We start from the raw sequence: 27,232 nt of genomic DNA on the forward strand, positions 1-27,232 counted from the left end.
CAGCAACTTATTAAAGCTAGATGTACTCAGTTGAGTAAAGTATACAAGAATAACATAATTGCAAGTTAAGCCTTTCTGTTAAGAATAAAATAGAAGCAACTTAACTCTTTAAAGTTTGCTAACTAAAATGGGCTATGAATAGCTTCAGTATCAAATATAAACAATTTTGGTTAAGCAAACTACCTTTAATAGAGGTAGTTAATCTACCTAATTTTCCCAAACAACAAGTTCTACTTAACCATTTACAGATGGGATATTAACAGATTTCCATTCTGTTGCAATCAATAATCTTTGCTGTCAGTAGAAGGCTACTGATCCATAATTTTTAGATTGTGAGCCCTTTTGGGACAGGGAGCCATTTAGTTATTTGATTTTTCTCTGTAAACCGCTTTGTGAACTTTTAGTTGAAAAGCGGTATATAAATACTGTTAATCATCATCAATCATCATCATCCACCTCTGTAAAATCTCCCAAATATCACTCTTTGATTAATGTACAATTGATACCCAGAAATGTATAGTATATAGGTTGCCACTACTTTCCAAAAATCCATTACGATTAAAATAATACCAACAGATATGAGTAAAATTACAGGCAGGCCTCTGTATCAGCAGATCCAGTATCGATGGTTTCAATTATCTGTGTATGCAGGGAACCCCTGCCCCCAATTAACATTATTTAAAAGCATACTGAGTGAAAAACATCTTGCTTTGCAGGGTCACTACAGGCATACAAGTGGTTAACTTCCACTTCCTTGATCCTTGTTAACCTTGATCTAGTTTTTTCAAGCATTCAGACTGTCAGGTGTAGCAATCCTGTACAGCAAGAACATTTTCACTTGGTAAGCATTTAAATAATGTTGATGGGCACATGAATAGGGGGGGGGGTCCTCTTAGCTGTGGTTTCCGTATCCACAGGGGTCCCTGGAACAGATATCCCATGGATACAGGGGCATGCCTGTATATGCTTCTAAACACAAAACAGAAAGTGAGATGGCTGGCATCTTTCAAAGATTAAAGTTTTGCATTGAATAAAGAGGAGCAAAAGTGTAGCAAACAACAAAACAGAGCACAACACACAATTAAGGAGAGAAGCAGGAAATTAATTTTTTTTAATTGGCTCAAAAATTAAGCATTACAAAAACAATCCATGTCTACTTATGGAAGTCATAAAAAAATTGAGTTAAATTACTCATTTCCTTATTTCTTCTGCCAAGGACATTTCCAAGGAAATTTAATTATTACTACTTTTTTTAAAAGTTCAACTAAAATGAGTTGCACTTGTGTGTTCAGTATATATTGCTAAAACCTAATGAAATTCTTCTGGTCAAGGAACTCTCACAAGGGCAGAACTTGCAGCTTTAAAATTTTTAAGAATTTTGTTGGCTGACAGCTCAAAATTTCCCCAACTTAAATTCAATGGGGAAGAGATTTGACAGCATCCCCCCACATCTCTTGTCAAGGGATTCAGACAGTTTAATTTATCTGAGGATAAACTAAGAAAAAGGCATGATGCCTCCCTGCCCTATCACTGAGCCCTTTATAACAATATAGGGAGGACAGAGGGCTATGTCTAAAAAGAAAATCCCTCAACATTTCCTCCTCTGTTACTCAGGGCTGAGGAACTGAGCAAGACATACTGTTCAAGAATTATTTTAAGGCAGTGTTTTTCAACCTGCTTCTCCTGATGTACCACTTTTCATGTTGTCTTCAGTACCACCAATACATGCAATACCTAGGGCCGTGACGGCCCTTCTGAGTTTGCATAGCTTGAAGCAGTTGATTCTTCACTCCAACAAGCAGTTGTTGCACCCTGTTCTCGTGAGCACTTGTGAGAACAGGGCGCAGTGACTCAACAGAGCCTGGAGTGGTCGCAGAACAGGGTGTAGCAACTCCTTCTCAGTTTTGCTTGGAATAGTTGCTTCTTCACTGAACCCAGAAGTTATGTCCAGGCGCTGCAGTCCCTTGCATACCACTGGACAATACCTCACTTAATATTGGTTGAAAAAACACTACTCCAAGTGAAAAAACACTAAATCTGAACCAGCCTTGATGTAGGGTGTTTACCAATATCAGTAAGGGCACAATCCTGAGTGTGCTTTGGGCCTGTGCAAGTCCCTTGCGCCAGCCCAGGAGGGTCTCAAACATGCCATAAAGCACGTCTGCACCTCCTCTAGAGTCGGCTGGGCCACTGCAGGGACACACACCGGCCAAGGGAGGCTGAATTCAGCCTCCGCACTGACTCTGATGGGGAGGGTTGTGTCGGCTGAGCTCAGCTGACACAAGGGTCTGGGGTGGGTGGGGAGGAGGTGCTCCGGGGCGGGAGAGGGCAGTCCCAGGGGTGGTGTAAATCCGGGAAGACCCATTGGAGCTGTGGTGACATAGCTGGGGGTACGGGGAAGAGTCTCCCCTTGCCTCCAGCCGAGCCACTTTGGGCCCATATCTTGCGCTGGATACAATGCAAGCCTCCTGGATTGCGCTGTAAGTCATCTTGCATCACCAGTCAAATTGGCCACATTCTCTCTGATCTGAAGAGAAATTAGACATACAAGACAGTCTTTCCTCCTTTGTTAGATGTGATTATGTATCTGCAATTTCTAAATTCCCTGGGAAGCCAGTACAAGTTTCCTGCAGAGAGGAATGCAAAATTTACTAGTACCCTTTAAATAAACTCAAACATCCAAATGTAATTCAGAATGCTTTTACCATTAAGATATGCAGTTGGATCTCAGTATCAGGGGGAGATCCATTCCTGGACCCCCAGCGGATACCTCAGATAATGAAATCCATGGGTCAGTCCCTACATGACCTTTGCAGACCTCAGTAAGTATCCTGGACAGTAAGTATCCTGGAGCTCAGGTCCAGTACTCCACTTCATGTTTGAAGTTAAGTTAACCCATTTCTGCCCAACACTGCATATACACAACAGGAATCAAATGTGTACACCTGTGGGCTGGGCAGAAATTGGTTAAACCTACGGATATCAAAGTTCAGATCTTTATTTAAAGAAGTTACACAAGAACAAAAATTGAACAGAATGTAGACTTTGACATCATACCAAGTTAAAAAAAATTTGCTCTTAAAATCTGCTAAAGTTCAATGAACCAAACGCCTGCAAGAATCTCAGAGGCTGATACTTTGTTCTTTGCTGCATACGAAAAATGCAGCATCTCCTGCAAAGTTCACTAGAACACATGAATGACCATGTGCCTGACTTTCTCAATACTGCCTACTCCAGCTGACAGCAGTTTTTCAGTCATAAACTGAGAGAAGTCTTTTCCAGCCCTGAGAACTGAGACTGTTTTCCACTATGAGGTTTTCAACATTTGTACTTGGAAGCAATATACCTTTCACTTCAGTATAGTATCTTTTTGCAACTAAATGCATAATTCTAGTCTAAAAGCAACTGTGCTTTACCCACTTCATTACTTAATGCCTGTAGAGAAATTCTACAAATGAATGAAATCAACTGTGCCACTGAAAAGAGTGTAAAAGGAAAATGGTTAGTCCCTTTGATGTTTACTAGTATGAATACAAATGGATTTCTGTATGAATGGAAAAAGTGAAAGTCGTTTTGCTTTATAGATTACATTTCCCTTCAGTAATCAAGCAGCCCAATTATTTGAACAGTAGGTGAAATCCTGCCTTCATGCAATATCCAGCTGTGAACTTGCAGGGAAACATTCTTCGAAAAATGAGCAGTTTTAAAACCCATGCTGTGAACACAAAACAAAGATGTGTGTTTTCTTATCTGATGACTTCAGATTATATACATATTGAAAAAACCTTATGCCACCTTAAATTCACTTAATAAGAAAATTACTACATTATTAATTAATTCAGAACATATGAAAAATGCTTCACACATTCAATAAAGAGTTACTTCACTCTGTAAGTGGGGTAGGAGAGCACAAAAGATTAAACTACAAGAAATTATCTTCCTGTTGTTCAGAAGCTGGAATTCTTAACAATCCCAACCTCAAGCAGGATATTATGAAGCTGGAAAAGGAACAAAAAAAAAGGACAGCCAAGTTATTAGGAAACCGGAGCATCTTTCCTATGACAAAAGGCTTTTTAGCTTGAATTAAATATAATGAGACAGGACAAAACTGACAACCTAAACCAGCGGTTCTCAGGGATTTTGAGCCCCGCTGTAAGTTCTTGCTGGGTAGGCAGTGACGCAATTGCCAAAATCACATTGCTGTCAAGCTGTGCAGGGGTTTGCTGAGACTTACTGGAGCCTGCAAGCAGGCTCCTAGAGGTGCAGGGGCTCCTAGGGCTTATGGAGTCCCTGTGTCAACACAGGGACTCCATAAGTCCTAACAGGTGACTCCGCCATTCCCTGTCCAGCTTCTGGTAAACTAAGCAGGAAGCTTTGCATCTCAAGCTGAGCTCTGTGCAGGTCATTTCTGAGTGTTTGGCAATCCAGATGTTCAGTGGTGGCATAATGATGGCATCACCAAATGTCAAGCCTCTTTAAACAAAAAGGTTGCTGATCCCTGGTATGATGGATAACTGACTGAGATGATTTCTAAATCATGATTTCCTTTGTTCACATATTGCCTCTGCCATAAACTCATTTTACAGACTTAGGCTGCACTCCTATACACAGTTATCTGGGAATTAATTCCATTGAATTTCTGAATAGACATGCACAGAATTGCACTATTAGATAAACTACTCTTTCTTAGCCTTAGCTTCCCAGCTGTAGCACTGTAATAATACTTACAGCCCAATCCTACTTGACTTCTCCAGAAGTGCCTAGATCCTTCCCAAAGCTGGCATTGGCAAGGTGTAACAAGGTGAAATCATTGGTAGCTGCACATGTGGGTCAGCAGCCAGGCCACTGTCCACCCGTGAAAGGTAAGGAAGAGGTGGGGAGAATGGGAGAGTTCCAGGGTAGGGAGGGAAGCAAAACAAGGGAGGGAGAGGGTAGGCTCGATGGCATGAGTGTGCTGCCAAATACTATCCCTCTCTACCACCTTTACTCGTCTTGGCCCTATGCCAGAAAAAAATAGTGGAGGCTGGTTGCACTTTACAACAAACTTATTTTTTTCCAGGCCTGAACACTTTAAATCCAGCCCTCCCTCCTTGACTATTTTTCTATTGAGTCTTTCTATTCACTGTTTCAAGCAGAACACTGCTGATTATTACACATTTGGGAAATAAAACCACGTATCTGCAAAAACTCTGTTTCGTGCACCAGTCATAGCAATGAGATTTTATGAAGCATTCGACAGCTCAGTTATTTGAGGATTCCCCTCTCCTTGCCCCAGCTCCTAGATTTCTTTTAGAACCAACCCATCCATGAGGTTGGGTAAAGTGGCTGCTTTGGGTGGCAGATTGGGGGAAGTAGTGAATTGGCAGGTGGTGCCCTGGATCCCACATCTGCCTTTCTCCCAAATGGCAGCCTGCCCAGATACCACCTCATCCTCTTCGCACTCATTTTCCTTGGAGAGGGTAAGAAGAGGGTGGTGGGATGGCTTACCTCCTCCCCTTCAGTGCTGCTGCCAAGGATCATGGCGGTAGTGGCTGCTGCAATTCTGTTCCCAAATGCTCTCCTTCCAGGGCAGCAAGCAGGAATTGGGGGGGGGGGGGGGTCACTGCTGTATCCTCCCACCATTACTGTTTCTTCAAAATAAGGTGGGTAGGAAGGATCCTGAAAGCAAAAGAGGAGTTCCCAAGAAGATCCTCCTCAGCCAGCCAGTTTTGCAGAAGATGTGGTGAAGAGGCAGAGGAAAGCTACAACAGCAACTATGAGGGGTTGGAACATGGGGAAAAAATTTCAGGGGGGGGGGAACAGAATTAGGACCTTACTTCAACTTGGGCTGGAACCACTACCAGGTATGGTTGACTACTATTTCTTCTTCTACAATCACTGGGATTAGTTTCCTACTAAATGTGACTAATGCATAACACCAAATCTTTAGGCTTCAGTCTATTGTTAAAGGGACTGGAAATTATAGAAGTTAAAGTTAAATCAAATTCATTAAAAGATGAAATGTTTGCTTACCGCTTGCCGACCAGTGGTTATAAGGCTGGATGTTCCATAACTTGAGCTCAAACTACTAATTGGCCCATTATGGGATGGTCCCAATAAGCTATGTATATCTCCATGACCACCTGCCAGGCTTGTTGAAGGCCCCACTGCATGGTTACGCAGCACATTGATCGCATCATCAAGTCTGTCCAAGCGATCCTCCATCCGTGACTGCTGTTGGGATTTAGGAGGAGCACTAAGGTCATTTTATTGTACACACCTGCTAAATCCATTATACTGTCATGCTTTCTACAGTGGGAGACATGAAAGGTAGCAAATGAAATGCAATATCAATAACCCTTCAAAAGCAGCTAGCAGCACTACAAACAAGTTAAATGGCAGCTGTTTGAAGAAGAAAATTATTTGTCTCATATAGTTTTCTCTTAAAATCAGATATTTATAAAGTTAATATTTAATATTTTAGGATATAGAGAAAATGAAAAGTCAGCATAATTTTGAAAATCTTAATTTGGATAAGAGAACAATTGAAACAACTGCCATCAAGAAGGAGACTATTCAGCAAATGACTGCAAAGCTAAAAAGCCAACATAATGTAGTAGATAAAATATTGAAGACCCAGGTGTAGATCTCCCCATTACTTGCAAACTTCCCACTCCCAAGGCTCACTGATTGCCCTTAGACACTTTGTTCTCCCTCAGATCAACCCACTTCACTGGGTAGTTTTGAGGATAATGCAAACATACTAAGAGGGAGAAAAGCTTGCTTTAGGCCACTCATCAGCTTAATACCTGAGCTGGGTTTTGAACCTGGGTTTCCCATATTTAATATCAACACTATACCCTCTGCATCTGCATGGTTCATCTTCATTAGGTTTATTGTTCACATACTAAAAGGTATGCAAAAATTATTACAACCCTTGCGGTTCTCTACAAGTTGACTTGACAACATGATTGAAAAAATGGAAGGTGTCATCTATGCAATACTATACTATATTGCTAATTTAACAGGAAATCTGTAAGTTGAGTTAAATGGAAAATCAAAAAGGCACCACCTAAAGAGAAATAGTACCTCACAGACATCCTTTAAGAATGACATAGCATCTTGCAAATGCTCGTGAAGCTGTTGCTCAACTCGATTTTTCTGGCAAAGTCAAGACAGAACAGGAAGGAAACCACAGGTTAAGTAATTATAAAAAGGTGGGATAAACAGCTGGTGTGTGTTCGCCTCAATTGTTAGTTAAGTTAATGCAATAAAGATTTAATTAGACTAAGAAATGAGAAGATAAAATGGTGAATACTATAGTGACATTAGAAATCTAATACTATTTATGTCTATTAGCAAAGTGTATGCCAATAATTGCATTTGTTATATGAGAAACATGTTATTTTGGGGAAATTGATCAGAATATCATCAATTATTTTTGGATCCCAAATATTGTACTTCCAGCTGTACTTGATTATAACTGGACTGCATAAGAAAGTTTTCAGATCCCTTGGCAAAATACTGTGTACAATTTCTATGCTGCACACAACACTTCATGGGTGCAGAAGAAATACTGTAGTTGAAGTCACGGTAGCAGCAAAGTTAGAATCCAACCTCCATATACCAAGTTCCCTACCAACTGCCAACCCTTCACCTCTCAAATGCATCATCTCTTTACAGTGCTCCGGGTAGACCACAAACTATTTTAATTTTTTAAACAGTTATATTGTTATGATGTATCTTGGCCCAGATAAGGCTCAAGACAAGGCAAAAAATTACAAGAAAATGAAAAGTATAAAATGTTTTACCGCAACTTTTTTTCTAGTGAAAATAATTGGAAGAATTAGTAGGTGGCTTATGAAAATGTAGCATAATTTCAAACAAGACTATCGCACCAGCTGCCTTCAGCATTGCAGCTTGATGCTCAAGGAACAGATGGTAAAAGAACTGCTTTGAATGTTCAGGTATTCTTCATTTGAAGACAGCAGTTTGTTAGCAAAGAATTCATTTGTAATGCTATCCTACTGTTCTCTTTAGGGATATGTAGGATTTATTAGATAAAACTAAAATGCCATTTCTTGGCAACAAAGTCATATCCAGGTTTAAGTGATTCTTACCAAGGAGTGCAGAGAATTTTCATAGCTGGGAGAAGAGGGAGCTTGTCCTCCAGTCCTTGACCACGGACCAGCACCTGCTATAATCATAAAGATGAAACTCTGACATATGCAGGAGAAATGGACAGACAAGGACACCCACCCCTTCTTATTCATGAAATAACATGAATTTCAATATGATTAGCTCAGCACTTGTGATATCCAACATTGGCCAAACTACTTCCTAACCCATTATTAATAATAATAATAATAATAATAATAATAATAATAATAATAATAATAATAATAATAATAATAAAAAAACTTTATTTTTATCCCGCCCTTCTCCCAAAAAGGGACCCAGGGCGGCTAACAACATATAAAACAAATTAAAACATAATTTCACAGATAAAAACATATTAAAAAACACATTAGCAGAACCCATAAAAACAGTAGTCAGAAGAGTCAGAATAAAAGAGCATAAAACAGCAGTTCTTAGAAGAATCGGGCCTGTAAAAAAGCAACTAAAAGATATATAAAAGATGTTAAAAAGGCCAGAACGTCAGAAGGCTTGGTTAAACAACAAGGTCTTCAGGCCTCGCCGAAAGGACTCAAGAGAGGGAGCCATTCTCAAGTCAAGGGGAAGGGAGTTCCACAACGTTGGTGCCACTACTGAGAAGGCCCTATTTCTTGCCGCCGCCCCACGTACCTCCTTAGGCGGCGGCACTTGTAAAAAGGCCTTCTCTGATGACCTGAGAGGACGAGCCAGATTGTATGGGAGTAGGCGATCTCTAAGATAACCTGGCCCAGAGCAGTATAGGGCTTTAAAGGTCAAAACCAGCACCTTGAATTGGGCCTGGAAACGAATGGGCAGCCAATGTAGCCCCCGGAGAAGCGGGCTGACAGAGTCAAACCACCTAGCTCCAGTGACCACACGGGCCGCCGCATTCTGCACTAATTGCAGTTTCCGAACCGTCTTCAGGGGCAGCCCCACATAAAGCGCGTTACAATAATCTAACCTCGATGTCACCGTAGCATGGATCACCATGGCCAGGTCTGCACGATCCAAGTACGGACGCAGCTGGCGCACCAGCCGAAGCTGAGCAAAGGCCCCCCTAGCCACAGCCGCCACCTGGGAATCCAGGAGCAGCTGCGAGTCCAGGTGGACCCCCAAGCTGCGGACCTGCTCCTTCAGAGGGAGTGCAACCCCATTCAGAGCAAGCTGATAATCCAGCACCTGCATCGAGGATTTCCGAACCAGGAGAGCCTCTGTCTTATCCGGATTTAATTTCAGCTTGTTAGCCCCCATCCAGATCCTCACTGCTTCCAGACAGCGCTCCAGGCCCTCAACCGCCACCCTGGAGTCTGGAGGAAAGGAGAGATAAAGCTGGGTGTCATCAGCATATTGATGACACCCCACTCCAAACCCCCAGATGACCTCTCCCAGCGGTTTCATGTAGATATTAAATAGCATGGGGGACAGAATTGAGCCCTGCGGCACCCCGCACCTCAATGGCCAGGGTGTCGAACAGGCATCCCCCAGCACCACCATCTGGGACCGACCTTTCAAGTAGGAGCGGAACCACCGCAAAACAGTGCCTCCAACTCCCAACTCGGCCAATCGGCCCAGAAGGATACCATGGTCGATGGTATCGAAAGCCGCCGAGAGGTCCAGCAGGACCAACAGGGACACACTCCCCCTGTTCAGTCCCCGGCGTAGGTCATCCACCAAGGCGACCAAGGCAGTTTCCGTCCCAAAGCCCGGCCTGAAACCAGATTGAAAAGGATCCAGATAATCCGCTTCATCCAAGACCCTCTGGAGTTGGGCCGCCACCACCCGCTCAATTACCTTGCCCAGAAACGGGATGTTGGAGACTGGCCGATAGTTGTTCAACACATTGGAATCCAGGGAGGGCTTCTTCAGGAGGGGGCGAACCACCGCCCGCTTCAAAGCAAGCGGCAGTGTCCCCTCCCCCAAAGAAGAGTTGACCACCCTCCCCGTCCACTCAGCCAGTCCCCCCCGGGCAGCTCTTATCAGCCAAGCTGGGCAAGGGTCAAACAGGCAGGCAGACGGCCTCACACTCCAAAGGAGTCTGTCCACATCCTCAGGCTGCACAAGCTGAAAAGAATCCCACAACACTGGACAAGCAGTTGCCAGGGGGACATCATCAGACATTGTCAATGTGGCATCCAAGTCGTAACGAATGCGATCGATTTTATCTGCAAAATGTTGCGCAAACACGTCACAGCGGCTGACCGTGTATTCCTCCTGGTCCACTGGCAGGGCCTGATGGAGGAGGCCCCGCACCACATGGAACAGCTCTGCCGGACGGCTATCAGCAGACGCAATGGTAGCAGAGAAGAATGATTTCTTCGCTGCTACCACCGCCACGGAGTAGGCTCTGTAATGAGCTCTACTCCGTGTCCGATCGGATTCATCACGAGTTTTCTGCCACCGTCGCTCTAGACGCCTGCCCTGCCGCTTCATCAGTCGCAGCTCCTCAGTGAACCAAGGAGCCGCTCCGAGTCTGCGACGTGGCAGAGGTCGCTCCGGAGCAATCTCATCCACTGCCCTGGACATTTCCCCGTTCCAGAGGTCAACCAGGGCCTCAGATGAGACGCCAGTCTTGGCAGTGGGGAAATCCCCCAGAGCCCTCAGGAAACCTTCCAAATCCATTAGCCTCCGGGGGCGGACCATAGAAAATGGTCCCCCGCCTCTGCAGAGGTAGGAAGTCGCAACCAGTCTAAACCTTACCAGGAAGTGATCTGTCCATGACAACGGAGTGATCTTGATCTCCTCTACATCCAGATCACTGCCCCCGTGCCCAGCTGTAAACACCAGGTCCAGCACGTGTCCTGCAGTATGTGTCGGGGCCAAGATCTTCTGGGACAGGCCCATGGTTGTCATGGCAGCCATGAAATCCTGAGCTGCACCTACCGCAGGGGCCTCGGCATGAACATTGAAGTCCCCCAGCACTAACAGGCGGGGGTCCTTCAATGCCACCCCCGAGATCACTCCAGTCAGCTCAGGCAGGGAGACTGTTTAGATTAAAAAGTTTAGATTTGACACCTGCAGACTTCTTGGACTACCAGTGTTGATAACATTGATATCAGCAGTTTCATGGTACTGTGAGTAACCAAAGAGATACAAAGATGCACAACAAGAGTTATGAAAGATAAAAATTGGGGATAGGGAAAGTTATGAATGTTCCCTCCTTGCTGACCTTCCACAAGGTCTAAAGACTTTTATTTCACAATGCTTTAGAGTATGACTGGTTTTTACTGGCTGTTTTTATTATCCTTAATTAATAAAGGTATCAAACTCCTGGAAGGGTAGAAAGGCAGGGTATAAATCTGAATTTATATGAATAAATGAATAAATAAAAGCAATGAAAACCCAAGTGAAGTCAACCCATAAGATACCCTGCAGCTCATGGCTGTGAGCCCCAATTTGCCACAATCAGTGGCACTGCCAACACAAGCAGTGCCTGGGGTAGGTGTCACACCCCTGCGCAGTGTGACACTCCTTTTACTCACCCAAAGTGACGTGTGGTGCCCGGAAGTGGTTCGGCAGCAATGGAATGACGTCATCACATCGATCGCACTACTGCTGAAGTGCTTCCAAAGGACACCATTTGAAGCCTAGGGGACAGGAAGGCCCATCACCACCAATTGCGGCATGAGCCTCTGCTTGGCTCAGGTGGCACATCTGTCACCCCCTCAGGCAGGGCCTCTGAAAGTAATTTTATCAGGGGGTACAAAGTTTCTTTTGGGCCCCTTTTCAAAGGGGGAGGGGTGAAAGAGTGGGGGAAGGTGGAGATGGGCAAGCAGAATGGGGGCAGGGAGGATGAAAATAGGGTGAGGGAGGGCAGAGACAGCTGGAAAAGTCTTTGGAGCCCAGGTCTACCCACTCATGTGGCATCAGCAGCTAGATATAGTAATACGGACAACCAAACACACTCCTAAGTCTCTCTAAAAACTTTTAAATATAGAAAATGACGCAGAAAATGAGCATCATCATATTTAGGCTCACACTAGAATGGAGCTTGTCCTGTGTGCACCAAAACTTACTTTGGCAGCAGCTGTAGCCTGCAGCTGTGTCCCTGAGCTCCTGTACACTCCTTCATGGATAGTGGATCCACAAGCCGAAAAGCTACTCTAGCAGGCCATAAGAACAGCCCCACTGGATCAGGCCATAGGCCCATCTAGTCCAGCTTCCTGTATCTCACAGCGGCCCACCAAATGCCCCAGGGAGCACACCAGATAACAAGAGACCTCATCCTGGTGCCCTCCCTTGCATCTGGCATTCTGACATAACCCATTTCTAAAATCAGGAGGTTGCGCATACACATCATGTCTTGTACCCCATAATGGATTTTTCCTCCAGAAACTTGTCCAATCCCCTTTTAAAGGCATCTAGGCTAGACGCCAGCACCACATCCTATGGCAAGGAGTTCCACAGACCGACCACACGCTGAGTAAAGAAATATTTTCTTTTGTCTGTCCTAACCCGCCCAACACTCAATTTTAGTGGATGTCCCCTGGTTCTGGTATTATGTGAGAGTGTAAGGAGCATCTCTCTATCCACTCTGTCCATCCCCTGCATAATTTTGTATGTCTCAATCATGTCCCCCCTCAGGCGTCTCTTTTCTAGGCTGAAGAGGCCCAAACGCTGTAGCCTTTCCTCATAAGGAAGGTGCCCCAGCCCCGTAATCATCTTAGTCGCTCTCTTTTGCACCTTTTCCATTTCCACTATGTCTTTTTTGAGATGTGGCGACCAGAACTGGACACAATACTCCAGGTGTGGCCTTACCATCGATTTGTACAATGGCACTATAATATTAGCCGTTTTGTTCTCAATACCCTTCCTAATGATCCCAAGCATAGAATTGGCCTTCTTTACTGCCGCCGCACATTGAGTCGACACTTTCATCGAACTGTCCACCACCACCCCAAGATCTCTCTCCTGATCTGTCACAGACAGCACAGAACCCATCAGCCTATATGTGAAGTTTTGATTTTTTGCCCCAATGTGCATGACTTTACACTTACTGACATTGAAGCGCATCTGCCATTTTGCTGCCCATTCTGCCAGTCTGGAGAGATCTTTCTGGAGCTCCTCACAATCACTTCTGGTCTTCACTCGGAAACGTTTGGTGTCGTCTGCAAACCTAGCCACCTCACTGCTCAACCCTGTCTCCAAGTCATTTATGAAGAGGTTGAAAAGCACCGGTCCCAGGACAAATCCTTGGGGCACACCGCTTCTCACCTCTCTCCATTGTGAAAATTGCCCATTGACACCCACTCTCTGCTTCCTGGCCTCCAACCAGTTCTCAATCCATGAGAGGACCTGTCCTCTAATTCCCTGACTGTGGAGTTTTTTCAGTAGCCTTTGGTGAGGGACCGTGTCAAACGCCTTCTGAAAGTCCAGATATATAATGTCCACGGGTTCTCCTGCATCCACATCCTGTTGACCTTTTCAAAGAATTCTATAAGGTTCGTGAGGCAAGACTTACCCTTACAGAAGCCATGCTGACTCTCCCTCAGCAAGGCCTGTTTGTCTATGTGTTTTGAGATCCTATCTTTGATGAGGCATTCCACCATCTTACCTGGTATGGATGTTAGGCTGACTGGCCTATAGTTTCCCGGGTCCCCCCTCTTTCCCTTTTTAAAGATAGGCGTGACATTTGCTATCCTCCAATCTTCTGGCACCGTGGCCATTTTGAGGGACAAGTTGCATACCTTAGTCAAGAGATCTGCAACTTCATTCTTCAATTCCTTCATAACTCTTGGGTGGATGCCATCAGGGCCTGGTGACTTATTGATCTTTAATTTATCAATGAGGTCTGAAACATCTTCTCTTTTAACCTCTATCTGACTTAATTCCTCGGTTAGGAGGGGCCGTTCGGGCAGCGGTATCTGCCCGAGGTCTTCTGCCGTGAAGACAGATGCAAAGAACTCATTTAATTTCTCTGCCATCTCTAAGTCTCCTTTTATCTCCCCTTTCCCTCCCTCACCATCCAGAGGGCCAACCGCTTCTCTGGCGGGTTTCCTGCTTCTAACATATTTGAAGAAGCTTTTATTATTCCCCTTAATGTTGCTGGCCATGCGTTCCTCATAGCCTCGCTTGGCCTCCCGTATCACCTTCTTACATTTCTTTTGCCAAAGTTTATGTTCCTTTTTATTCTCCTCATTAGGGCAAGGCTTCCATTTACGGAAGGAAGCTTCCTTGCCCTTCACAGCCTCTCTAACTTGGCTCGTTAGCCATGCGGGCACCCTCCTGGATTTAGTGGAACCCTTCTTTCTTTGCGGTATACACCTCTGCTGGGCCTCTATTACTGTTGTTTTAAGCAGCCTCCATGCACTCTGGAGAGATTGCACATAGCCTGTCAGTTTCATGAACCACCCAAAACTGGGTGGTTGTTCAGGGACCCACAGTCTAAGAACCACTGCTCTAGCATAGAGTATTCCCTCCAACATAGAAAAAAGAAGAACCTTGGCAAGTTTTGGTTCTTGAATTGTGCTGCATATGTAGAGTTTTCTAGTTATCACAAATTCACACAAGAGGGGAGGTGACACACTTGATGGCAAGCTGTTAAACGTGCTCTAAAGCTGCACTTACTCAGCTGCCTTTGAGTCCCCTTTGGTCTGGGAGAAAGGCGGGATAAAAATACTATAAACAAAGTTTCGTTTTACCTATAAGACTCGCTTTCATGCTCAGCTTTATTAATAAAAAGAAAAAATTATTCCATAAACCTATAGGTAAGATTCCAGTGCAAGTGTTTATTCTGTTTCAGCAGAAAATGAATGTGTTTTTCTTCTCGATTAAATTTAAAAGTATTCCACTGATCTTACTACACAATCCAATGTGGATTTTAATGTTACTTCACTAAGCCCCCTACCTATTTACCAGTTAAGATTTCAAGAGTCTACATGGAAGCTGCAACATATAGAAGCTGAAACTGCTAGCTTTAGCTGGCCCAGTGCTATTGCATCTGCAGAAAGGCACCTTCAAAGGATATACTGGACCTCTGCAAAAATGCGGATGCAGCTGTCCACAACTTGGACGTCTGCAATCTGAATTGTCCATCAATCAGGGAGTCAGTGTATAAAGAAGCACAAAGCAAGACCTTGTAAGCCAGGAGCATCAGTAAGTGCACCCAAACCAGGATAGGCTCCCCTGAATAAATCTATAGTTGAATGGTTTAAAGTTCACAGAATCACAGAAACAGCTGGAAGGAAATTCATAGATTTTCCAGTCCAACATGTAATCTGATGCAAGAGTCCTACATCCAATACTGTTGTTGACTGGCTGTGTCACACACCTGTACCCCTAGTGATGGTGAGACACAAAGGGTGACACAAAGGAATCCTCAGGTCTGGAAGGCAGCGGAGAACAGCACTGAAGGAAAGGCAGCAGCTGTGGGAAACCCAATTCCTTTTCCTAGCACTATTTCCCAGATACTATAGACACAGAATTGGGGAAAGAACTTCTGAGAACTGTAGAACGGGACAGTGGGAAGAAGATGACTATTTTATTTATTTATTACAATATTTATAAACCACCTTTCTCATCAGATTTTCATCAGTAGAGGTGTTTGTTTCCAGTGAGTAAGATAGGATTACAGCCTAAGACAGACCACAATGGGCTTACTTCTGGTTAAAATAAATAACATTTTCAAGCACCTCTATTCATCAGACTTATCCATGGCAGTTTACACTGACAGGTTGTCATAACCCCCCTGTTATCCTTCTTGGTGTGGTCATCTCTCTGGCTGCACGGCTCATGTCTTCCAAGCTTTCTACCGACAGCTACAAATCAAGCTAGGCAGGATCAAGTTGTTACCATTTTTGCTTCTTTTACCCTCTCACCATGGCTCATCAGAGACCCCTCTCTCACACAGAGGATTATCACAACTTTGTCAGTGACTTCCAGTCTCCCATTTAGGGACGATCAAGCTAATCCCGTTCAGCTTTAGGCAGAAAACAGCTCAAACATCCAGACCACAACATTCACTGCTTCTCCTCCACAATTGCAAGGCAAGTGTCCCCATGAGTCCTGACTTACCAAATAGTAGTGAGGTGCAATAGCAGCAGGAGAACCTTGTTGCCTTGGGTTGGCTAGACGAGGGTGCAGGCCCTTGCATGGGTGTGGACTCCTGGCACATGCCCTACATGCTCTCATCTACAAGAGCCACACCTAAAGACTAGTAAGTCAAGGAGAAGGGTTTACTAGAACCTCTCTACCTAACATGCTAGCTTTCTGTGTGCTGGGAAGTGGCTTTACAGTACGAAGGGACAGTCAAACGTGAGCTTTTCCTCTGGCACTCTGAAGTGGTACAGTCCAAACTCCGGCTATTCTTTAAGCCTGTTATTTCTTACCGTATCCATGATACGAATGACAACATAAGATGTTCAGGCCTACTTTGGAGCAAGTTATGCAAAGTAAGGTGATCATACGTGTCTATTACATCTAGATTTTAAACTATCAAAACAAATGCTGAAGACAGGAATTGTTGCCAGAGTCTAACAGTAATGAACATCAGTGACTTCACTGTGCAGATGCTTCGCATATCAGCAAATGAGTCACAGAGGTTAGAAAGATTTTGTTATAAAGATTTCAAAAACCATGCATTTTAAGAGTAACATGATGGTTACATCATCCAGCTATTAATTCTAATTCCTTGTTAAATAACATATTTAAATCATTGGGACTTTCATAAGACCTTTGTGTGTGTGGAACAGCTGTTCAACATTTACTAGACAGCTGAGGCCAAAGTGTCAGTGGAAGCAATAATATCCACTAAGAATGATGCAGCTGCTCAAACTACATATTCACATTGGACTACAACCAACCTAGTTCTTACAAACAACTCACAAAACTACTACAGAGTACTTTTTTAAAGGCCAAAACTATTTTAAAAGTCACTCCAGCTAAAACGTTGTCTCATCCAAAAGCTATCAGGTTTTGCAGAGACATTATTTTACTATGTAAATCACTCTATCAACTTTTTGGGGGGGTTGAAAAGTAGTATTTAAATATTCTTTACTACTACTCCACTACTTTGTAGTGTGCCTAAAATGCATCTGAAATCAAATGATAGGTTTTCTAAAAGTTGCTCCACTATAAGATGCTATAAGCTCTACTCACCAACTATTTGAAGTAGTTGGGGAGCTTAAAACTAAAACAAGTTACTTTAAGTAGAATTTTCTCATTATCAAAATGATGTTAGTCACATTTATTTAGGATTGTATTTTTTGTTTTATTGGTTTTTTAAATTTGTGAACCACTTTTTATATTAATATGAAAAGTGGTTATGTACATATAATGCACAGACAGAACTTACAAGACAGAAGAATTAGACAACAATCATGCTGTGCAACCTATAATTAACTGAGAATGCCAGTCACAAATCACTGAGTGAAAGCTATTGCAATAGTCTCACAGCAGTTATGATGAGGCCAGATAGAGCTACAGGCAGACCCTGTACCCCTTGTGATACTTCTGTGGTCCTTATGCATGTCAGCACAGAAACCAAACTACTTGTTAATCTGGCACAAATCTGCTAGACTGTGTACCACTGTGAAACAAGACTGCACCCTCTGAATACTCTACAGATATGCACTTATTATTTGTCCTCAAACCTGATGAGGAGAGGACACAAAATAAAGTTTGTAATCTAAACAGAAAGTTAACAAAAAGTAACTGGATCCTACCTGTGAGAGGTGATGGCGAGCCAACAGGTGTCGAGGGATTTGATGGAAAACTACTGCTGGTGTGGTCAGGAGAATAAATCTAAACGAAAAAGACAGAAGCTATCAGTTTCACACAATGAAATGGGACAAAAAGGAATACCTGTTGAGTACAGTAATTCTACTGCACAATTTTCATTAATTTCAATAGCATTTATCTGGGAAAAGTTTCATAAAGCCTTTTCTTAATTTTACTACAAAGTCATTTTGATAATTTGAGAGAAACACATACCTATAGTCCTAAAGGTAAATTATTCCACAGTACGTCTCATGAGTACCAGAGTAACTTTCTCACTCCAGAGGGAGTTAATCTTAAGAAGGCAGGCAATATCTAATATAAATGTTATCAAAATATACATTGTGCTTTTTGGAAGAGAAGGAATAGTTAAGTATAAAGCCCATAGTTAAGTATAAAAACAGAGCTAATTTCTCATGCAACCTAGGGCGGTCTTTGCTGTTGATGACCAATGATAAAAATCTGGGGCCTTCTGCCAGGCTTAAATGGTAACAGGACTCATTTTCTCACAACAAATGAGAGTCCTCTTTCCATCAGTCATGGTCTATTCTAATCAGCAGGGTGCCAATATGCCCAGCCATAATGAAAAGAGTTCCATACAAAGGAAAAACAAGGGAAACCCTGCAGCACCAAGCCTAGAAGCTCTTAGCATAGTGTTTTAAACACTCCAGAGTACATTTCATTTAAGCTTTGTCATGCTAATGTCACTGAGCCTCAAGCAACAAAGACTATTCACTGAATTACTTAGAAAGTCAACTTCCCAACATTTTCTTCTCCTTTGTTCAGAGACTACTGGCCATTTAGTTATCCAAACTGCACAAAGGCTGCTCTCCCAGTTTGGAGGTAGGAATCAAAACATAGGTTCTGACAAAGAGATTTGATATAATCAACCAAGTTAAACAGGCCTTCTCTTTGATCTCTTTTAAATTAAAGACCAAGTGTTTTGATTTGGCATTAAGCACTGAAATAAACCAGATGTTTCTTCTGCCAAACAAACCCTCCATGGGCACAATCTTAAAGGGTTATTGTTTGGCAAATGTTCAGGGAAACACAAATGGCACAAATACCCAGATTTTCTTTGCTTTCGATCTACATGGGTTCATTATCCAAACGAACATATAATCCATTGGGCTTTGGGAACTTTGTGCAATACTTTCATGTACAATTCTCTTTCTTGCCTACCCTGAGATTAAGTCCACAATTATCCCAGCTTAAATCTAAAATAAAAGAACCTTTGCAAACGTATTATCTGGTCTTACATGCTTAATCACACAGTGTTCTGTATGGTCTTTAATACTTAAACTGAAAAACAAATGTTGTACCCACTGATGTTTCACACAAGAAAGGCTTTTGAAGAAAAAAAACAATTGACATCAGCAAGAGTTTACCGCCAGACATTCTTATCATTGCTATGAGCAACAATATTTAAAAGCAACACTACAATTTTAGAATAATGTACTATTTCAACAATATTTCACAGCAGTATTATAGCAAGAAACTTAAAAAGATAGATCAATGATTCATTCACATGACTATTTACTTCTTGAAGAGCAACAGAAAGTACAGTTTGTATGTTTGGGGCAAGGGGAGCAGATGGATGAAGCCTAGTATTCCAAATGTGCATACTGTAGTGCGAGCCAACTGAGCAGATGGAATGCATCACTATCAGCTATGACAGAAATGATTTATGAAATGACCCGCTTGCTCCTGCCAAACAACACAGAATGATAGGACTGAGTTACCAAGACAACCAGAGTCCACCCTCTAGTTAAACACACTTGCTCAGACATCAAATCACAATACAACTAATTCCTTTCCCATCCACTCATCAATCCCCTGCCTAAGAGCCCAACTTTGTAAGAGAATCATGTTAATACCCTAAGGTCTTCTACAGAACAGGAATTATATAAAACCATCCCAAGACTGCCTCACTACACTTCATTATCCTGAAGACAGTTAGTTAAAAGTCAGCCATTGGTAGCCCTTATGCTAAGTCTGCCTTCCAAGGGGTGCTGCTTGGCCTGCCAGTGCATAACAAGAGTTGTTGGCAGGTCATGGTTGGCAACCTTCAGCACCCGGTATTCCCAGGCAGTCTCCCAACCAAGTACTAACCAGGCCTGACCCTGCTTAGCTTCCGAGATCAGACAAGATCAGGCAAGTGCAGGGTAACAGTTGCTGGGTAGGATGTTGGCTTACTATTTCCCACTTCTTTCTCAAAATGATCCTGTTAGAAAAACTGGTTGAAGAGTAGGGTGCTAAGCCTGACTGAGCCATACAGAAGTGACATTTATTACAATTGCTATACCCAAGAAATTTTAAGCTGACACCTGCCACAGGCAAAGCAGTCTAAACTCTTCACTCAGGAATAGTTTGTGATGTTGTATGCCAGACTTCTCCTGAACTTTGAAAATACTGATTACACCAGTATATTTCTCCTCAAGGCCAGCAAGCCTAAGAGATGCCACACATTTAACAAGAATATTGGTTTAACTCTGTTAACCTTAACAGGGCTTCTTCTTCTAGTAAACACTGTTTGAATACAAATGGGTTAACCATTTGCTGTCATAGGAAATTCATCTGTTTGAAGCTGTGAAAGATTATCTCTTGAAATAGAAGGTTCCTTGTGTGTGAAACCACAAAGGTCTCAATTCTCTCTCAATCATCACCATCCAGAGATCAGATTAGAATTTTTTGCATTAATAGCATACTGAAATGTAAACAGGACTTAAAAATACACCTGGAACCCAGGGGCTTTCTCACAGATTTCAGAAAACACAATTTTACTGCATTTATTCATAAAATTTTCCATATTTATCTCTCATTTTACAAATAGTTCTATTGTGCTTCCTCTCATTTTAGCCTAACAAAATGCAATAATACATTGTACATCTGAAAAAGGAAATGTGCGCATCCATTAAATTCAGCAGGAAATAGACTGCATGAGTCAAAAGGTTTACTCTCAACACATTAATCCAGTGGCTCTCAAACTGGTGGATTGCAACCCACCAGTCGTGTAAAGCTTCCCCCGTCCCTTTAAGGCAGGGGTCTCCAAACCCCAGCCCAGGGGCCAGATGTGGCCCATAGCAAGCCTCTATCTGGCCCACAGCCAGCCTCTTATCCCCTGAAAGCCTCTGGCCCACTCGACTGTACATGACCGGAGCTGTACTCTGATTGCATCTGTTCTGAGGGCCGGAGAGGCTGAATGAATGATCCCACTCATTCATTTATAATAATACAGGTATTTCTATACCGCCTTTCTTGGTCCTCAGATTTCTCCTAAGACTTTAATTCAAGGCGGTTTACATAGGCAGGCTATACTAAATCCCAATAGGGATTTTTACAATTGAAGAAGGTTCTGTCTTTCAAGAACCACAACATTTCAAATGGATCTTTTATTATCTGGTATCACATTCTGGCCTCCATTTTCCTCCCACACAGGCTGACAGTGGCCAAAGAGCAGGTGGAACAACTCAGCATAACTCGGCTAGGCTTGTCAGCTGCTTCAAGGTCTCGCCGTTCACGGTGCCGGTGGCCTCGAACTGGCGACCTTCGGATGTAATCTTCAGGCAAATGGAGGCTCTACCCTCTAGACCAGACCTCCTGCCCATTTATTCATTCATCTAAGTTCTATCTCTAATTTATCTATTTAAATTTTATATTTAAATTTTTTTCTGGCCCTCAGCACTGTGCCAGATATTTCATGCGGCCCTCTGGCCAAAAGGTTTGGAGACTCCTGCTTTAAGGGGTAGGGGAAGGGGAGGGAGGCACTTCCGTTTTGCAGGAGGTGCTTTGCAGGAACGTTCCAATCCTCAGGGAGCACTGTGCAGGGCAGCACAGGGCTCCCCGCACTTCCTGAAGACTGCTGCAGCCCTGCCTTCTGAAAGTAAGTGCAAAGCACCCACCCCGCCCCCCTTAGCAATGCAATCCTGGGGATTGCGTTGCTGCCCTAGCCCCTCCCCCACAAGAACTTACTGAGGGAGTAAAGCTCCCTCAAAGTTTGAGAATCACTGCATTAATCAAAAGGCTTACTACCATCATTTTCACTGCACAAGCTTTGTAAAATCTTTGTTTTCTACCTACTAAACAACTGTTGCCTGACATGTATGTGCAGATGTATATGTGGTGCTGGGTGCATACCCGGCGAGTGTGACCCTGAACAGTTCTGTGTTTTTTTGGCTCATTCTGATGACAAAAGAGCATCAGATTCCACTGCTTTTGGATATAGAAGATTAGAACAGCTCAGTCATCTTGCTTGGCCAAACTATTCAGGTCTACAAAAAATGCTGCATCCTGGGAGCTTCTTGGTTCTTTCATCAAGTACCAAGGACAGTGTTTCCCAAACTGAGAGTTGTGACCTGATTATTGGTGGGTCGGGAAACCGACAAGTTGATAGCTAACAAGGAAAATGTACTGAGCCCTATGGAAAGTGAAATTGAGCTGCATGAGTGCATTTACTCATGAGTAGGCAAATATACCTCAGTCCGCTTTGAAGGGCAGGCCAAAAGGAATGCAAGGCCAAAAGAATGGTCCCAATCAAATGAATGCAGGTGCCAAAAAAGCACTCGATGAGGAAGCCCCCGCCCCCAAGCTGAGAAGGAAAATGTATTGGGACCTATGGAAAGCGAAACTGAGCCACACGAGCTACTCAAGAGTAGGCAAAAATGCCTCAGCTCCTACTGAAAGCCAGGCGAAGGGGAACACAAGGCCACCAGAATGGTCCTGATAAGGGGAATGTGGAGCTCCACTAATGCTCCAAACCCCCCCCCCCAATAGTAAAAAGGATAAAAACAGAGGCTTGACTGCTGGTAAGGTGAAACATTTTTTCTTAGTGTTGTGAAGCTAGGTGAGTCCTGACAGAATGTCATTTTAAAAACTCGGTCCCAGTGCTAAAAAGTTGGGGAATCGCTGACCTAGGACAAGGTTTTTTTTATTAGGCCCCTTGTCCTTCTTTTAGGGTCTCTTCCTTTTTCCTCCTCCTGATGAATTCTCCCCTCTGAATGAAACATAGCTCAGCCTTCACTGAGTTGCTCTTCGGGAAACCTTCCCCCTAAAAAGCATCCCTCAGACTACCCCCTAGCCTCCATGGAGTTTGCTTACTGAATTTCCTATCACCTCTGGACCTAAAAAATTATTTCTCTAAACTGGGACACTGCTGTGTCTTGGTTAATGAGACCCAAGACTCCTTCATCAACCCAAGCCTCACCAAAAGAATCCAGCAGAAACCTTGGCTGACTCTACAATTGTGTCTTTTGTGTCTCATGAGATGTCATGCTGATGACATGCTTAGTGTCTCTATGCCCACCTGTCATGTGGACACAAGAGAGACAGTGACTAGGACTCTTTGGGCTACCTTATGTTAATAAGGGTGGAGACCCAGAGGTTAGCCTTCTGATGCACAGTTTCCTTTAACCAATCCAGTTAAGTGCTCTAGGCAGTGGCATAGCTAAGGAGGTGCAGGAGGTAGCAGTCGCACCGGGCAAGAAGCTTTAGGGGAGCAACAAACTGAGCTTGACGCTAGTGGCCAAAATTGTGAAAAAATTTGGTGTGTACAAATAATACCATCATGTTATATATCATTGGAAAGGTAATTTAAAACAGAATGCAACAAAACAAACCCCATTTGATATCTTTATTCTATCAAAAGTTTTGGCCAATTAACCAGAAAACAAAAACACAACTGCCTTATGGAACAAAAAGTAAATTTTTTAAACTCGAAACTGACCCATAAGACTGATTGTTCCAAGTGCCAATGAGATGTTATTATGATACAGCATGGAACCACTAAGGTGTTAATATGAGTCAGCTGTCATATGATACATGGAAATGTAGCTAAACATAGCTATTCCTGCTAACTGGTAAAGAGGCACTTTTTCAAGTGGTGCTCCTCTATATTTAGCAGGGGGAGAATAACCATCCCTCTTCACTCCAACACAGTGTCTCTAACCAATAAGGGGCACACTTTTTATTTATTTACTTAATTAAATTTGATTTGTTGTGGAGGGTGGCTACAAAATCTTTGATTCCAGGTAGCACATAGATGTTTTAGCTATGCTACTGGCTAGATAGAGGTGGCAGATCAAGTGGGTGGTGCTGGGGGGGGAGGAGGTAGGTTTCCCCCCAATTCGCACTTTTTAAAAAGTCTGTGTGTGACGTCACTTCCGGTTGTGACATCACTTCTGGGGCATTATTTTGAGCTCTGCACCGGGCTACATGTTCATTCACTATGCCACTGGCTCTAGGCAGACCAATTGGCGGTTCTTCCCTAAACAGAGCTGTGTTTGCCATGTTCCACTAATCCCTAATCTTTGAGGGATTGGTGTATTTCTTAAGAGTAATCATACAGTGAGAGAGATGAGCTCCCCAGCTACAAGTGAGTGAAGTGCTTAACACTGAGAGGTTCACTCCTTGCCTGTTCCAGTAGCCACTGTTCTAAGCTGCAGTGCACTCTGAGCTAAGTCATGGTTTTATGCCATAGCTGTTTCACTTGATTCGTTTTAGTTTATTTCCTCTTCCTCCCCATTCTTTACCTTCTTCCATTATTGCATGGGCCCCAGTTCACTAACTCCTGGCCCCTCTGGATAATCTCCCTCGTTTCCTTACAATGCTAATGCTCCCCTGTCCCGTTCACCCTCTCTTCACTTTTCCAACCGCTTCATTTTGCTGGCATATGTTCTACGGATTTACATTTTGGGTACTGTCTAGCAACTGCTACTGTTTAGGGCTTAGTGGTGCACATTGCAGTGCATATTTTCTGATTTTTTCCCCCTCCCTCCCAGTAGACTATATGGTGTTGCGCTCATGTCTTTGTCTCTCTCATTCATTTTAAATGCCAAGCTGTTGAAGTGCATCAAAAGCCATTGCAATTAGGTCCCTGTATAGGCATTAAACCTCCACATGTTATATGCATCTCAGAGCATACCTGGGAACACTGTTCACCATGTTCTCCACAAGATTGTCTCTGATCCCACACTTCTCCTCACCCAAGCTTTCTGGGCCTTCTATCATACTTTTGAACACCAGTAAGAATAATTTTCAGTTTTATTTATTCACATCAAACCCACATATATTCAAACTTGAGAGTTGCACTTATAAGGCAAATATCACCATTAAGGTCACACTTTTATTTGCCTTGCAACAGATATAGAGTGTGTGCATATTATATATAGTACATACTTATTGATAAAACCAGAAAAAGACAACTTGAATATAGCCTAAATTACTTCTGTGAGTAATGTATATGGACATTACTTAAGATATAAGTAATGAGTGATATATGGACATTACTTACAGATGCCAAGGCTTTTCCAAGGGCATCCCCAGTCTGTGAGCTTCCAGCAGCATTGCCTCTGTTTACTGTAAAGACAATAAAAATGCTGATTTACTGCTGAAAACAATTGTAGTATGTTGCTATTTAAAACTGACACTCTTTCAAAGGCATATCAGAACTGGGGAGGGGGGTGAATGTAAAAAGAAATCGCAACCTACTTCTGCAGCATTAATAGAACACCTCCTGCTCTCAGGAATAGAACAGTTTTCTCCATGGGGAAATGCCCCCCTCTTAGTCACATACAGAGTCAGCTTGCAAAACTACCCAGAGATGGTAATACACTATACCTAAAACTGGAAACAGCACTCTTCCAGCATAGGATACGGAGGTATGCCTCTGAGAGATATATTAAAGCCTGTAAAACACTGATCTTTATTGCTGTTTTTCCCATAAGAAACAGACACTTCTTTATGCAATGAGAAATTTAGGTATCATTTCTATTGATATCCCACCTTCTACCCAAAATGGTCTCAAGCTGGCTAACAAATATAAAATCCTATTAAAACAATGAGTAATCACATAAATCCCACACCCTCAGAAAGAGAAACATATCGCAGCTGAGGTAGAATGTTTAAACAACAGCTAGAGCTCAGAGGCCTGAAGAAGCAGATTTGTGTTTAACATCCTCTTGAAGATTGGAAGAGAAAGGGCTTCTGTGAAAGGGAGTTCCACATTTGGGGAACTACCATACAGAAAAATTCTGCTCTGTACCAGGGCCCAAACCATGAAGGGTTTCAAAAGGTAAGAGCCAACACCTGGAATTGGACCAGGAAACTGATGGGAAGCCAGAGTAGCTTCTGCAAGACAGGATTAATACGCTCCCTCTGCTTGGTGCCCCAAGACATAATTTAAAATCCTAGCAATCTCTCCCATTTTGCTTGAAATATCACCTGGAAACAGTCCAGCAACCAAAATTGCACCCCTAAACAGCACTGGTTAAATAAAATGGACAAGGTTGCTGGTCTTAGTTAAGGGCTCAGCTATGTGATTATATCTTAAATCAGCAGTCAACGTTCACCTCAGTTTTAGATTAGTCCAGCACCTAATTATTTTGAGGAAGCTTAGAAATAAACACTCATATCAATATTAATACCCCTTCTGGAGCAGACCATAGGCCCATCTAGTCCAGCTTCCTGTATCTCACAGTGGCCCACCAGATGGCTCAGGGAGCACACAAGCCAACAAGAGACCTGCATCCTGGTGCCCTCCCTTGCATCTGGCATTCTGAGGTAGTCTTTTTATCATCATACACATGTAGCTTCTTGAATGAATCCACAAGTAAGAAAAATGAGATATTCAGGGTGGTGGTTTGCAGGTAGAGACCAAATCAACCAAGAAAGCCCAATACACCTTCTTGGGACAATTAGTCCAGCAGTGGAAAGTGCATCAACAGTCTACTCACTCATCACCCTAATCTCTACATTCACAGTTCTAATAACCAACTGGCTGTAACCCCAAATGATAATGAAAACTGGTAAGGCAACAAATCAATTTTCTCAATTTTTGAGGGTGATTAGTAGTTTAAACTCCCATATATCTAAACTAGGCCTAATCTTCACATGACACTGTAAGGAATTAAAAATTCTTACCCAGTATGCTGCTGTTATCTGATCCATTGACAGGTGGAGTGTGTGAAGCAGCAACATAAGAACTACTGCTGGTGCTGCCCCGATGGAAGCTAGACATGGGAGGAAGACTGGCGTTGATATCTGTTGGGGAGACTGAATGCGGGGGATAACTCTAGGAAAAAACAAAATCATAATAAGAAATATATGTGCAGAGTTAATAGTAACTGAATACCACAAGTTGAAAATGCAAGAAATATCCCTGGATCAGACCAAGGTCCATCTTCATCAGACAAAAGCTTCTACATATGACTAATCACCACCACCTTTGTGTCTGAAGCTGGTGATCAGAGGTATACTATCTCTGAACCTGCAAAGTTCTATTAGATCAGTGGTTCTTAAACTTTTAGCATCGAGACCCCCTTTTTAGAATGAGAATCTGTCAGAGCACACTAGAAGTGAACCTAATCATGACCGGAATATTATAAGTACAGAT

General features: G+C 43.0%; 1 protein-coding gene across 15 annotated transcripts in view; it reads right to left on the bottom strand.

Moving 5' to 3' along the window:
• TCF12 (transcription factor 12) overlaps positions 1-27,232 on the bottom strand; it is a 227,631-nt gene that overhangs the window by 23,341 nt on the left and 177,058 nt on the right. For 4 of the 15 annotated variants that reach the window (XM_066634768.1, XM_066634761.1, XM_066634757.1 and 1 more), the window contains 6 exons: positions 26,761-26,911; positions 25,133-25,197; positions 17,793-17,871; positions 8,100-8,173; positions 7,069-7,140; positions 6,013-6,213 (listed from right to left, as the gene is read on the bottom strand). In XM_066634768.1, coding sequence (XP_066490865.1) covers positions 6,013-6,213; positions 7,069-7,140; positions 8,100-8,173; positions 17,793-17,871; positions 25,133-25,197; positions 26,761-26,911 — 642 coding nt within the window. Of the gene's footprint in view, positions 1-6,012; positions 6,214-7,068; positions 7,141-8,099; positions 8,177-17,792; positions 17,872-25,132; positions 25,198-26,760; positions 26,912-27,232 lie in introns of all 15 variants that reach the window. The other 11 variants (XM_066634760.1, XM_066634759.1, XM_066634756.1 and 8 more) reach the window with 4 other exon arrangements.

Source organism: Tiliqua scincoides, chromosome 8 (assembly GCF_035046505.1).
Source record: "Tiliqua scincoides isolate rTilSci1 chromosome 8, rTilSci1.hap2, whole genome shotgun sequence".
In the NCBI taxonomy this organism is placed as follows: domain Eukaryota; kingdom Metazoa; phylum Chordata; class Lepidosauria; order Squamata; family Scincidae; genus Tiliqua; species Tiliqua scincoides.